The following is a 14,348-nucleotide window of genomic DNA, read 5'->3' as shown; positions in this document are numbered from 1 at the left end:
CAAGTCATTATCTATCTGATGCCCAAGTATGAACATCATAGCTTTTATATTCGTTGAGATACAGCGAAAAGCAAATGTCGTTTTTCAACTTTAAAAACCTTGCCATGTCGTCATCAATGACGTCATCATTCCCAAAAAGTGGCGGTTTCGTCTACTCACTATTGCCTATGTACATAGTAAGTTTTAAGTTTGTACAAGCTTTACTTTTGTTTAAAATTGCTGGAGAAGGTTCGCAGGGAAAGAAGAACGCGAGGAAAAAAAACCAGAACAATAACAATAGTTGTTCGGCTGTTGGCCGAACACCTAAAAAAAAAAACAGAACAATAACAATAGTTGTTCGGCTGTTGGCCGAACACCTAAAAAACAGAACAATAACAATAGTTGTTCGGCTGTTGGCCGAACACCTAAAAACAGAACAATAACAATAGTTGTTCGGCTGTTGGCCGAACACCTAAAAAGAAGCCGCAAATAGACCTCAGTGTTTGGAGAAAGAAGTTAGCTGTCCACAATCTCTGAACTTTGAAATAATTCGTAATATTATGCAAAACCTGGGCATCATAACTGTAAATATAATGCGTACCACACATGGACAAAAACCTCCAATGATAACTTTAGACGATTAATTAATTTCAGCCAGGACTACCCCTCCCCGCCCCGCCCCCAATGTAAGCGGTTACTGACCTCCGACTGGGGCCTAAATGGTTGAGATTTAAAGCAAATAAATTCACAGTCCTTGAAGCGCTGCGATAAAAACAAAAATCATGTGCAAACCAAAATAAATAAAAAGGCGATAAACACCGTTGGAGGTTTCGTTATTTAAAACAACTTCCATGTCACGAAAGCGAATCTGTACCGCAGTTATGTCTGAATCTGATTGGCTAATGATGTTCATGTTTGCTTTCTTTTGTAGAAGAGCTTTAGAGGCCATACAAAAATAAATAAGAAAGTCGTGAGTTTCGAAAGAAGGCTACCACCAGAGACAGTTTTCGTATGGGGGTGTAAAGGCCGTCTTACCCGTTTACTATTGCATAGTATTCCGATCCCTTTAGTGATTGGTTTCAGTTAGTAAGATTTGAAAATGTTGCATGTTGGAATTATAACTAAATAGAGAAGTTTGCGGTAATACCATGTTAAATCTATTGCAGATTGGTTCTGAAAAGAACTGATGGTTAACGACCAAATGTTTCGATCAGTTCTCTGAGGCGTCTTCAAGATAAAAGAGAAACGTTGAGGGCGTCAACCACCGGTTCTTTGCAGAACAAATACTCCTCGATGATGTTACCGCAATTCGCAAACCTTTCTTGTTGATTTAAGTTAGGCAAACTCCATGTGTTTGTTTACTTCCCACCCTCGGGACACAAAAATATCAATATTTTGGCTAATAATTATTCATGTTTGTCAACATGAAATCCAAGGACTAAAGTTATGTGATGACGCAGGCAGTGATCATTCAATCATTACGAATGTGATGGAAACCCTGAACAATAATATTTTTTGTGTTTTCATTATTTAAAACAGAAGCGAGAGGGATGGGAGGGGAACATGGGGTCACGTCCCCTTGTTGCCGCCTGAAGGGGTGCCAGATAGATAGTTATTTTGAGTTTTATTTGAATTGATTTGTATTTAAATTGTTGTCTTTTGTAATTAAGGACAACCATGAAATATAAGTGCCCTTCGGGATGTGCCTATAGTATCAAAGTCTATGGTAGATCAAAACACAACTATGATTAATACGCTTTTTATTTTCAATGAAAAAGAGAAGAAGAAGTGCATAAAGGGTCGTCATGGTAACAATCTTTGCCCAAAGGCACCACAAACTATTATGCCACTTTGTAAAAGCAAATGAAAGTTAGACAACATAATATTTCTTGTTTTGCTGCAAATTTTGCCGACTTTCAAAAACTGGTGTCTAGTATTTGACAACAGCGCCAACTCAAGAACATTATTGGCAGTTGCGTGTAAAGGCAATGGCAATGGGTGGTCTGTGACGTCACCGCACGACGACCGCACGCACGACGACCATCTCGAAGTTTGAAAACTGGCAGTGAATCAAAGGGACTTTAAAGACTTAGGGTTTGAAAGTTCACTTAAGTTTAGAGACCTCAACCAACTCCCAAATGAAATCAATTGGTATTTGTTTTATTGCACACTAAATTTGTGAGTTTAAACTTAGACTTGAACCAGTCCGTAAAGTAAGTGTCCAAAAGTCTTACCAGTTTAACAATACAATATAATACAATACAATACAATGGGTTTTTATATAGTGCCATTTCATTTAGACCACAAGACAACAATCACACAAAATTGGCTATCCAAAGTTAACAACTTACATTGGTGGTGTTCAACATCCAGTTTTTATATTGCGCTTTTCACACCTGAAGCGGCGTCTCAAAAGGTTTCAAACATACCTCTGGTCACTTAGTTATTTAATTCACTCCTTAAAAACCATCTAATCTCCATGGACAGCCAGGTAGTGGAGGGGATTGATGGTGTAGCAATATTGTATTGTTTTGAGCTTTGCATGGCGTGGATGACGAAACTATAAATAAATAGTAAACTTGCGGGTACAACCCGGTGAGAATCTCTTTTGAAGGTGTGGTCTCGACAGTACTCTGCTCGCCTTCAGGAGAAACAACCTTTTTAGAGACCGTGTCGGTGCTCAACAATAGGTAGTCAAGTACAATATATGAAACAATGGAGGGAGTACTAATATTATTTTTCTTCTAAGAAGACTCATGCAAGTCGAATCATACAAGTCACATTCTGAAACTAATAATCCTCGACCTGAGCCAGCTGTGCGAGGTGGTCGTACTCCACAGGGAGCACCAGACGGGGATACACCTGTCTGCACCATCAGCTGAATGTTGGTTGGTCCAGAGTTTACCATCGCAATGGTCTATGGACGTCGTACAGGCACAAACTTCATAACTCTTTGAGTAAACAACTTCTTCTCAGTTTGCACATTGGTACTGACTGATGATGATTCCTAGATATTCTCTTTCAATATTATCCTCGAGTTCAGTTTTGAGTGTTGCGTGTGGCATGCGATTACATGTGTACTTTGGAAGGCTTAGATGTAATTAGAGATAAACAGATTTGCTGTATCAATTAATCGCAGACTGTAGTGTCAGAAATCTGTCATTTCAAACGATCATCTCACTCTGGTGGTTCCGATCCACCAAACGACTGGAGGATTTTGCAGGATATGGTAGCCAATCAGTACTTCTAGCGTTTTCACTTCTGTGGGTTGAGTTTCATCTCTTGTCTGCACTGGAATCTTGAGGTTGCTAACTTAGAATCATGATGGAGACACTTTTGGGACTTGTAGCTCTGACTTTTGTTTTTACCGGGGCAGTACCCGCCGATCCAACTGAACCTGCCGTCCAATCGACCGTAGACACGGCGGCCCCTGCCACGGACTCCCCGCTCCTCGCGTATCTTCCTTCGGTCATTACATTCCTTGAGAAGGAACCACTTTTCCTAGAGTGGTTCACTGAACGGGAAGTCATGTTCGTTTTCCCGAGTTTCCTTGAGGATTACGTCCTCCATGTTTCAGCCAGTGATCCCAGTGTGGGCTCAGTAGCAGACGATGGATGGACCAATCTGTCAAGGACCATAAACCCACCTGCCATTTTGTCTGAGGATCTGTTTTTAAACTTAACAATCTTGGATGCATTTGCTGACACGGAGCTGACATTAGATCAAACTTCCAGTCACCCCAAAGGAAGTCACAAAGGCGAAAAGGAAGTTCCACTGAATAACGAAACAATGGGAAACACTGATGAAAAAGAGAATCGGAAAATGGAAAGTAAAGGAAGTTCCATGATTGACGGGAAGAGCATGCTGAACGACGGGATGCTTTTGAGGCGGCTGAAGACACTCAGCCCATCCGACGTTTCACCTCTCGCATCTAACTTTACCCTCATTGGAGATCGCTTTGGGAAAATGACTCTTAGCTTTGAGTTATACTTGGAAGTGGACGGTGAATTGGTGCTGGATCCAGAGATGACTGCATTAGCCAAAGACATTGACGTGCTCAACATACGCATTCCAAAGTAAGTTTTGGGCACATTTCAGAGAAAAACAATAATATTATAACAAACAAAGTTTTTAATTTATCACAAATAATCTGTCAACATTTGATGAGGGAAACTGACTGGGTAAATTGTTTACAAAAACTACATTAGCTAAATGCATTAACGTGCTCAATATTCGCATTCCAACGTAAGTTTTTGGCGAGTTTCAAGTTTACTTAGAACGCATTCCTGTTATCAAGTTATTCAACCACAAGGTAAACTGAATGGGTAAATCACTTTTATGGTTTGAAGTTTAACAAAGAAACATTGGCTAGAGCGGGTTTTGAACCAACGACCTCCGGATTAACGTTTATCCGGATGCGTTGGTTCAAACCCAGCTCTCTATAGTAAAATTATTTTAAGTTCAACCCCCAAATTGACTTTAAATGTATACACATTTGTAGCTATTTCTTTTAGTTATAAAGGCATCTAAAGATGCAAGTTCTCATCATTACAATAATATAAAGGTCATACAAACTAAGAATTCCAGATTCAATAAGTTTGTTTTTGGTCATTCAAAGCAGTTGTCACAACATTTTGTTGCAACTTTGCCTGCTGAGTGTCCCGAGTCGCAAACATCACCAACATTCCAGATCTTTTAAAGTTTTTTAAAATGGTGTAGCGGGGTGGGACTTTTCTATTGAATTGTACACACACACGTATTCTCCTGAAGACGATCAGAGCATGATGTCTAATCGAAACGTTGAGTTGCAAACCGGTTCCTTACAGAACCACTTAGAGATTTATGGTGCTGCCGCAAACCCCACCTAAAAAAACCCAGGTATTATGTTGTTATTAGCTTCTGATTCAAGCTCTGCCATAAAGCCATGCACGTTGCTTTATTCCTTTTCGTATTTCGAGTCCAAACATTACTCAGATTAACGAGAGATACAATAACATTAAAGTATTTGCTTGTCCATTTAGAAACTTTCTGCCACAGGTAAAGTGCTATGTAGGGCACGACCATCCGAACAAATAAAGGATTGCTACATAAAGTTCACATCCAGTTCAATGTACGAATTTAAAAATTTTATAATTCACGGCGCCAACCACATATTTCAACGATGTTTGCTAAAGATCTTCACAAACAATTAGGGAACAAAAAACCTTGACAAAGCAAAGTTCGGACCTGGATATTGATATAAAGATAACTGGAAAAGGGTGGGCTGTTTTTATTAAAGGCAGAGTATACTTTTGTTTGTCAAAGAACAGTATCCTCACTTAAGGGAATCCCAGCAAAATGCGTAACACAACAACCTGTGAACAATTTGGCTCAGTATTGGTCATTGAAGTTGCAAGGAAGTATTGAGAGAACACATACCATTGTTGCATAGAAGTGTGTACTTTCAGATGCCCGGAGAGGCTTCATGTCTGAAGCCTTCCTCAGGTTCAAAATTGGGTGACAATTTGCCCCTGTCTCTAACACTACGTTACTTTAACGGAAGTCGTTTCTAATAATACTTTATGATATCAAAGGCTATTCAGTCTTCTAAGTACGCTTATATTATTGTTATAAAACATGTGTACGCTATGCCTTTAAATGTAACCTTTAAACTTTGCTTGTAATATCTGTTGACCTCGTGCTGTGCCAGCATTTATTTGAACAGGGCCAACAATGTGTGGAAGGAAGTGGATTTGCTCATTCTTGTAGTCGTTTGAGATGCATACAAAGCATAACTTTGGGGGGGGGGGAAGACATGGCATGGAAGACGAATCCATAGAATGTGTTTTTTAGAATTAGGTGTTTGCAAAAACGCACTGAGCTGAGCCGTTGTATAGGGCATTGTCACACAAGGCAACATTTTACGAGCAACTTGGGGCAACCAACTACAGTGCATGCTATACTGGACCACTTCGTAGCACATGGGTTATACGCCGACCAATGTCTTACGATCCCAAGATAAGTTATTGAATGTTCAAATGTGATTGACTTTTCTTCTTGGAGATTGTCTGGAACTGGTTGCTGGTAAATTGCCTCGTATGACATGTGCCTTAGAATAATATTTATGTCCATCGAGTATTTTGGAATCGACGGGTGGCATTAATGTATAATTTAAAGGCATTGCAGGTGAGAGGGTGCAGGCACTACCAAAAGTGCCCATGGTGACATTAAAATGAGCATGCAAAAAGTACCAGAGCCATTTAAATGTTTTGACTTCTTTTATAAAGCATAACATTTGGTAAGATTGAAATTATATTTACACATAATGGTGTAAAGCAAGGTCATGGTATGCAACATTGCGAGAAACGATTCCCTGTGAACGATTTTGAGTAAGTTGCAATTTCTCACAAAATATTTGAATCTTAGAAAGGCTTCATTCATTAAGCCTTTCGCAGACATGAAAGCACTCATTTATTTGTGCAACAGGGGTGTTTTTTCTTTCATTGTTTGTTGCAACATCGATGACCAATTGAGCTCAAATCTTCACAGGTTTGTTACTTTATGTAAATATGTTGAGTCACACCAAGTGAGAATACTGGTCTTTGACAATACCACAGGTGTCAAATGCCTTTAAGCTCCGTCCGCCTGCCTAAAACAGCCGAAACACCTTTGAAAGGGACATAATGACTTCTGTATGACTTTTAGCGTCAGTGTGTTTGTTAATGAGAAGGGACAAAAGATGAGATGTCTGGAAACTTTCCTATCACAACAAAAACTGAGAAATTCATGTATCCGTTTCTGTTGCAGTGGCTTTGACATGGCGTTCGGGACCATCATGTTGGTGTTCGGCGCTCTCGTTACGGGCATCATGGGATGTGAGCTGGAGTGGGCACCAGTCAAAGCGATACTGAGGCGACCTTTTGGCCTCGTTATCGGATTCTGCAGCCAGTTTATCATCATGCCTGTGGTAAAATACACCCAAGTCAACATCTCTTTTTCAGCGTAAAATTTAGAACCAAATGGCAAACAATAGTTTGTCAAAACCCGATAAATCTGTTACCGTAAATACCCACACATGATGTTCAACCACTTAGTTTTATCATCAAGTTCGTGGTAAAATACACTCAAAAATTAATATCTCCTTTTCAGCGTACCAAACTCAGAATAACAAAGCAAAAAATAGTTTGTCAAAACTCGCTAAATCTTTCACCGTAAATACCCGGGTACCCACAGTCATGTTCAACCACTTAGTTCAGCGGATGTAATATGATTGTGTCAGTTGAGTTTGGCACACAGTCAGAGCACATATAAAGATATTTTGGCTGTAGGGCCATTGCAGATTTTACCCTTTAAAAGTATAGGTATTACAGCAACAACAAACGGCAGCCATTTTGAACGTTTGGATTTTTTGTTATTCTACCTAATTGCTCTTTGCGAAAGCAAGGCTTGCATGCACTTATATAGGCTCCGTCAGTTATTTGACAAAAATATAAGCTTTGAGGCCAAGATAAAGCCCAACACAAACCTCGGTTTCGAAATGGCCGTGGTTTCAAAAAGGGCGAAAAATTTTTGTCAAAGATCGAAATCTGCGAAGGGCCAATAGGATAAGAAATAGCTTTCTCTGACATAAAATCCTTTATGTGCCAAATTCCTTCCTTGTATTATTAAAGGCACAATTCAATAAGACGGTTCCCTCTTTCCAAAGAGAGGGTCCTTTCTGTATGCTATCCCCACAAGCAACCGTAACATTTTTTTATACCGTAACAGTTCAAGTTTTATGTTCATTCAACATGAGCTGTCAGGTTCTTGTGCAAAAAATATATACAGGCAGTTAAAAAAAAAAAAAAAGCCCGCTTTAAAGGCACTAACAATTGGATTTACTCAAAGTATCTGTTCGCATAAAAACTTACTTGGTAACGAGCACTGGAGAGACGTTGATAGTATAAAACATTGTGAGAAACGGCTCTCTCTGAAGTTTACGTAGTTTTTTGAGAAAGAGGTAATTTCTCACTCAAATAATAAACAACTTTAGCTGAAACCTTGAATATGCGTTTGAAAGCACACAAAGTAAAGCAACAAGGGTGTGTTTTCTTTCCTTATTCTCTTGCAAAGTCGATAACCAGATATAAACAGGTTTGTTATTATGCATATTTATGTTGACTCAGAGATACACCAAATGAGAATACTTGTCTTTTACCAAACGTGTCCAGTGCCTTTAAGAGAATCGGAAATTAGATAGCCCATAAATTTCTGCTGAAATCCCGTCTATAAAAAATTGACAGGGTGATTTCCCCCAAAATAGGCGCCTTTATCACATACCTATAGGAATCAATGCATTGTTTTATTTTCCCAAAAGAGGTGTAAAGTGTAATTGGATCGGAAAGAATTGCCGAATTCTCAGAAAGTGCAGAACAACATTTGTGCATAAACGAAGTTTTTAAAAGGTCGTATCTGAATTGGCAGCTTCGTCTACAGCTATGGCTGTTGCTAAGTGTGTTGCTAAGGCCGCTTATACTTCAAGGGAAGGCAACGCGGCGACCCAGCCGTAGCCGTAGCCGTGGACGCAAACTGGGACATGGCTTAAGTTATCGAACTTACTTAGATATACATGTACTGAGACTCATTCAATGACATCCCTGCTATATGGCGTGACTTGGCCGAGCAATGAAGAGTAGGCCTATCCAGACCCAACTCCCTGGTCAGAATTGACCCGGATTCTTGGTCCGAAGGGGGTCCCGTGACCCATACCTAGGTCAGACTGACACAGAAAGGGGCTACACATAGGACTTTAACTGCGTCTTGGTCAGTTTGAAGATACTGTTCACCCATGGAGGAAAGAAAACACCCTTCCTCCATGGTTCACCTGAAAAACCTTGCCATTGTTTCCTTTCATACCGACAGACTGCATTCCTAATGTGCATCGTCTTCAAGCTTCCTCCAGAACATGCCATTGGGATCATCTTGGCTGCTTGCTCACCGGGAGGTGGGCTGAGTAACATGACATCGGTAGCCATTGATGCCAACTTACTCCTCAGTATCTCTATGACATTCTTCAGTACTATCATCGCTTTAGGTAAGTTATTTATAATAAAAATGGCTTATTACATAGCGCTTGTATCCACATAGCGCTTGTTTCACCTAGTGACCCGTGTTTTGTCTCTTGAAAGGTCCAACTCTTTTTGTCCGGGCTACCTACATCAGTCAACGTGATACACCATTAGAATGCCCTCCCATCGTCACAGCACCTTGACCTAATTCCTAAGTTGATTTTTCCCACAAGAAGTTGAAAGATATATGGTGGCCACCTGTTGGTGTTGTAGATGTCGGTTGATTGGTTCCTTATTTGCTTTTATGAGATTTATGGAATTGTTTCTGTGACATTAACGCTGCTCGTGGTACCGTTTTGATTCTGGGTTACCAGCTTCCTTAGGCTTTAAAAAAAAAAAAAAAAATCACAAAGAGTAAGGACTAGTTTTATCTCAAGTTAGGACGAGTTACTGGGCCTTATACGACTACCTTAAGTGTTTAATATATAATATCTACTAGAACTAGTCCTAACTCTTTAGTGAATTCGACCCAAAGAATATTAGGTATTATTAATGCAATTAGTATGGTTTTATGAAATTGCTTTTGCATATTTTGGAGTTCCCGGTCAATCGATTTTATTGATCAAGAGTGGTGTTCAAAGTATTTGTTTGGCAAAAAGAAACATTCAAATTTTCTACGTAAAACATTCATTTGTTGAAAAGTCACCAATGTAATTTTTACGAAGGAATATATCGTTCATTGAACACAATCATTATGGTGCACGTTTTGATTCATTTTTTGGTATAAATATTGTCAGGCCATTTTGAGCAAAAATAATGTTTACAGATTTGTCATTTTATGCAGTTGGGATATACAAAGTTATAATACTGTTCTTTGACAATAACCAATGGTGCCCATGCCTTTAAAACCATCTTTGCGTTTGATTTTAGGAATGATGCCCCTGAATCTCTTCATGTACTCGCGCCGCTTCCAAGACGATGATTCCTTTCCCATCCCCTTCATGAAGATCATCATGGGGCTCCTGACGATGATTGGCCCGTTGACAGCAGGCTGCATCCTCCGCCACTTCAAGAAAGCCTGGGCTCTCAAGCTTGTCAAACTCCTCAAGCCTGTCTCCTTCATTGTCATCATCTTTGCTCTGGCAGGTGGTATCTACACCATTCGATTCGTCTTCACGTACATTGTGGTGGATATGATCGTGTGCTCTTTCTCCATCCCCTACGTCGCCTTCGTCCTGGGTGGGTCGGCAGCCCTGATATGCCGCCGGGACTTCAAGGAGGTGAAGACCATAGCCATCGAGACGGCAATCCAGAATGTTGGCATTGGGGGAGGGATTGTGAGGTTGGTGTACCCACAGCCGGATGCTGATATCATTACGTGTACCATCTTGTGGACTTTGATGGGACAGTCGTGTATGGTAAGCAATAACACAAAAACCCCAACTTCAACACTAAAAGAGAGGTTTGCAGTTACACATAGCGATGTTACTGCTAACAACCAATCTCTCTCATAGAAACATTGGTCTAAAAAATTGCGCTAATCAAGAATCTGTGAATCAGTTACTATAGACGACCTTTACTTATTCTTGACTCGTCAGTTAGGTTAATAGGATTCGAACCCAAAACCTTGTGATTGCAATTCTTGCATTCTATAACCACTGATGGGTAAAATGTGTAGCTTGTGATGAACAGGAGGATATCGAAAAGTCTAGATTATATTCTGAAGCGAACTGCAGCAGTTTTAGTAACTTACGTATTTCGAGAAGGGATTAAACAAGACACAGCAGAAATACGGCAAAATGCAAGTTAAAGTCAAACAATTAATTTTCTTGCAGATTTTTACAGTGATTGGAATCTATATGCTGTACGAGAGAGTCATCAAGGGACGCTGCGATGGACGGAAAAAACTGGAAAACGTGGAGGAGAATGAGGAGGTAGACGGAGTAGACAGTAAACGGTCGTCGGCTGATTGTGCCGAGATGATGCCACTTACTGAAAATGACGAAGGTAGGCTTTTGTTGTTGTTGTTGTTGCTGCTGTTGCTGCTGTTGCTGTTGCTGTTGCTGTTGCTGTTGCTGTTGCTGTTGTTGTTGTTGTTGCTGTTGCTGTTGCTGTTGTTGTTGTTGTTGCTGTTGTTGCTGTTGCTGTTGTTGCTGTTGCTGTTGTTGTTGCTGTTGTTGCTGTTGCTGTTGTTGTTGTTGTTGTTGTTGTTGTTGTTGTTGTTGTTGTTTTTGTTGTTGTTGTTGTTGTTGTTGTTGTTGTAGTGATGTTCTTGATACTGCATGCTGCTGCTGCTACTATATTGCTATTATGCTGCTGCTGTTGCCGTTGTTGCTGCTACTGCTGCTGATGTTGTAGTTGTAGTAGTAGTAGTAGTATACTTATACATATGACACAATGCTTGGCAACAAAAAACTAACAACTGTTGTTCGTTGACGCAGATCACAAAACCAATGGGACTGTCCACGCCCACCTCACTCGCATGACCAAAGCACCCTCACATACGACAGACATGGTCAACGGAGCCTACAAATTCTGGGGCTACCGTCCCTTGGTTGACGAGACTATGAAGAATGGAGACACCACCGGTGGCAACAGATCGGTACCGGGGCTTTTCGTCACTTTCCCGCCGGGTGGAGCCGGTATGACCGCTACCCAGTTATGGGCACCACCCATTGTGGGTCCGAATGGAGATGTTTGGATACCAAACCCGGAGTTGTTCAAGAGCGCACCGGTAAGTAATCTACTGTTTGATTTTTGAAGTGGTCTACCATGAGTGACCAATTTGTTTTGCAAAAATTAATTTTATGGTTGGCTAATAATAGCAGGAAACCAGTTAACTAGCAAACTGCATGGTACTTTGGTTGGTTACCAATTTCTATGTTCACTCTATGTTCTCCTACTAAAAACATGACATGTTAAGTTCCAATAAAAAAGTTTTGGCACTTTTGGATTTGTTTATATCAAAAATATTTGTGTTTACCAACAGGAATCAACTGTATGAAGCACACAAGATGTATACGTTCCGAAATATTTAAATCGTGACTTCGACCTGTCCATGAAAGCCATAGCTCCTAGGATCGTCTACACAAAAGGAGCAACTTAAAAGGGAAACTTGTTGACGGGGTGGTGACATACCTTTTCGGAACTCCCAAAGCATTATTTACTTGATGTTTAAATTTATATGAACTACATATTAGTTATTAGCTTTGAGATATAAGCGTTTAGTTAAAACATGTATATATGTGCATTGACTGAGCGAACACCTATAGTTCCCTCGGGAGTTTTGAATGTAGCATGCTTTAGTCTGGAGCAAAGGCTTCCACTGTCCCCTCTCGGGCTCCGTACATGTCTGTATATAGAAAAGACTGACACATGGTGTCAGAAATTTATGTTTTGTTCAAGTCAAGTAATTAATGCAAGTATGGTCACAATGTGAGCCAAGTTTACATCGTCGAGTAGATATCTACATTGCATTGTATAGACTTTTCGTGCAGCCATCTTGAATGTCTCCCATTAAGATCACATCAATGTTACCAAACCACTGGAATAACAAAATAGTCTGGTTCCTAATTGCAAATGTATCAGCATTCATTATTGTTATTCGCTACGAGGAACAAGACCAAAATGGAGACAGCATGATAAAGGTATATAACCATACGAGTGCCAGTGGACAAGGGTCATTATGCCAACTTGGTCTTAGTCTAAAACTTTGAGTATAAGAGATGTGCTAAATAAGGGTAAAAGCCCTTTCACACAACAGCTATTAAACACGGGTCCCTTGCTTAATTTACGCATGGTTATGAATTTTGACCAAATGCTCCTCGTGTAGAAGGACAATGGTGTTTATTCTGTCCATAAAGGATGGCAAGTTTGAGAAAATTTTACAAGGGACCATGGACATACCAAAGATTGTTGTCCTTTCAGACAAAGTGCAACCTACAAAATTTCACAACCATGCTAAAAAAATCAGCGAAGGACTCCTGCTAAAATGCTGTCGTGTGAAAAGGGCTAAAGAGAAAAAAAAAACAAGTTGCGTAAATTTGACCTTATTTTAGCCATTAATGATCACCTCTATGGGGAAGTTAGACTTCTCAGAAGAAAACAAAGTCAAGGAGGCCTAAGAGTAAGACACTGTGAAGTTACGTTTTTAAAACGCCTAGATTTGCATATTTCATAAGTAGTACTATATTGTATATATTATTAAGTTTTAACTGTAGGCAGCATTTACAAATAATATACTTGTTCTTAAATTCAAAAAGGTGCTATACCTATTTGTATTAACAATAAATTATATTCGAGTATAGAATAGGTAGGGTGTGCACGTGGTGGGATTCATGCCTTTGCTAATACAAACATTGAATAAGGCAGGCACACATTCAGCGTATATCTAGACTTGTGAACAAGTTGTTAATGGTTTGTCGTGTTGATAGTCGAGTCGTGACAGACACTTAACGACTTGTCCACAAGTCTAAATAGAGTATGTCATGATAAGATATTTGGTAAAGAGGACTGTCGCTGTAGCTGACGTGTCTTTTGCAAATTATTATAGCCTATACCTGGAATAATATTTAAAAAATCGACATTAAGTAGAAAACTGTAGACCTTTTGTTTACATGCACTGGACACTATAGGTAATAACTATCGTAAAACAATCATGGTTAGCATAACAACTTACATGGTAACGAGAAATGGTGAGCTGTTGATAATTTAACATATTGTGAGAAACAGCTCCTTCTGAAAAACGCATTTTTTGAGAAAGAGGTAATTTCTCACTCAAATAATAACGCATCTGAAAGAACACAGCATTTTTTGCAACAATGGTGTTTTTCTTTCATTATTCTCTTGTAACTTCGACGATCAATATTGAGCCAAAATGTTCGCAGATTTATTGTTTTATGCATATGTTGGGATACACTATAAGTGAGAATACTGGACAATGAAAATTACGGTAATAACTGCTTAAATCTCGTGAATGTTTACACATCCATGCCCGTTTATGGAAAAGTTTGTACTTTTATGTTTGTGCTGTACAAAAAAGTTGCTTTGTTGTTTAATCAGTTTGTAGCGTAAAGATTTACCTTGTTGCATATTGTTTTGTACTGTGGTTAGTGGTTTTTGTTTCCATTTCATATACTGCGTGTACCTTCTGCACTTTGAAGTAAATGGGTAATATGTAAAAAGGTGTCAGTTTCTACGACTCAAGATTTGAATCTGAGAAGCGTTACTGTCAGTTATCTTAAAAACGTTATATTATTGTATGTATCTTCAGTTATATAGGATCAAAACAAGAGCACTTCTTGGTTCCAAAAACCAAGAGTACTACTTTGGCTTAAAATTGGG

General features: G+C 39.5%; 1 protein-coding gene across 1 annotated transcript; it reads left to right on the top strand.

The window, feature by feature from the left end:
- Positions 1-2,862: 2,862 nt before the first annotated feature.
- Positions 2,863-13,740, top strand: LOC117293098 (sodium/bile acid cotransporter 5-like). The gene is made up of 7 exons (XM_033775317.1): positions 2,863-4,055; positions 6,766-6,925; positions 8,860-9,031; positions 9,936-10,423; positions 10,841-11,012; positions 11,447-11,739; positions 11,995-13,740. Exons 1-7 carry the CDS (start codon positions 3,301-3,303, stop codon positions 12,007-12,009), a joined length of 2,055 nt encoding a protein of 684 aa, XP_033631208.1. The 5' UTR covers positions 2,863-3,300; the 3' UTR covers positions 12,010-13,740.
- Positions 13,741-14,348: the final 608 nt, after the last annotated feature.

Source organism: Asterias rubens, chromosome 7, assembly GCF_902459465.1.
Source record: "Asterias rubens chromosome 7, eAstRub1.3, whole genome shotgun sequence".
In the NCBI taxonomy this organism is placed as follows: Eukaryota; Metazoa; Echinodermata; class Asteroidea; order Forcipulatida; family Asteriidae; genus Asterias; species Asterias rubens.
This window is presented reverse-complemented; position numbering and strand designations above follow the sequence as displayed.

Excerpts from the sequence above, each read along its gene's own strand:
- LOC117293098 (XM_033775317.1), top strand. The coding sequence starts at position 3,301 with ATGATGGAGACACTTTTGGGACTTGTAGCTCTGACTTTTGTTTTTACC. Across the intron at positions 4,056-6,765 it reads CTCAACATACGCATTCCAAA|TGGCTTTGACATGGCGTTCG; the intron begins GTAAGTTTTGGG and ends TTTCTGTTGCAG. Across the intron at positions 11,013-11,446 it reads ACTTACTGAAAATGACGAAG|ATCACAAAACCAATGGGACT; the intron begins GTAGGCTTTTGT and ends TCGTTGACGCAG.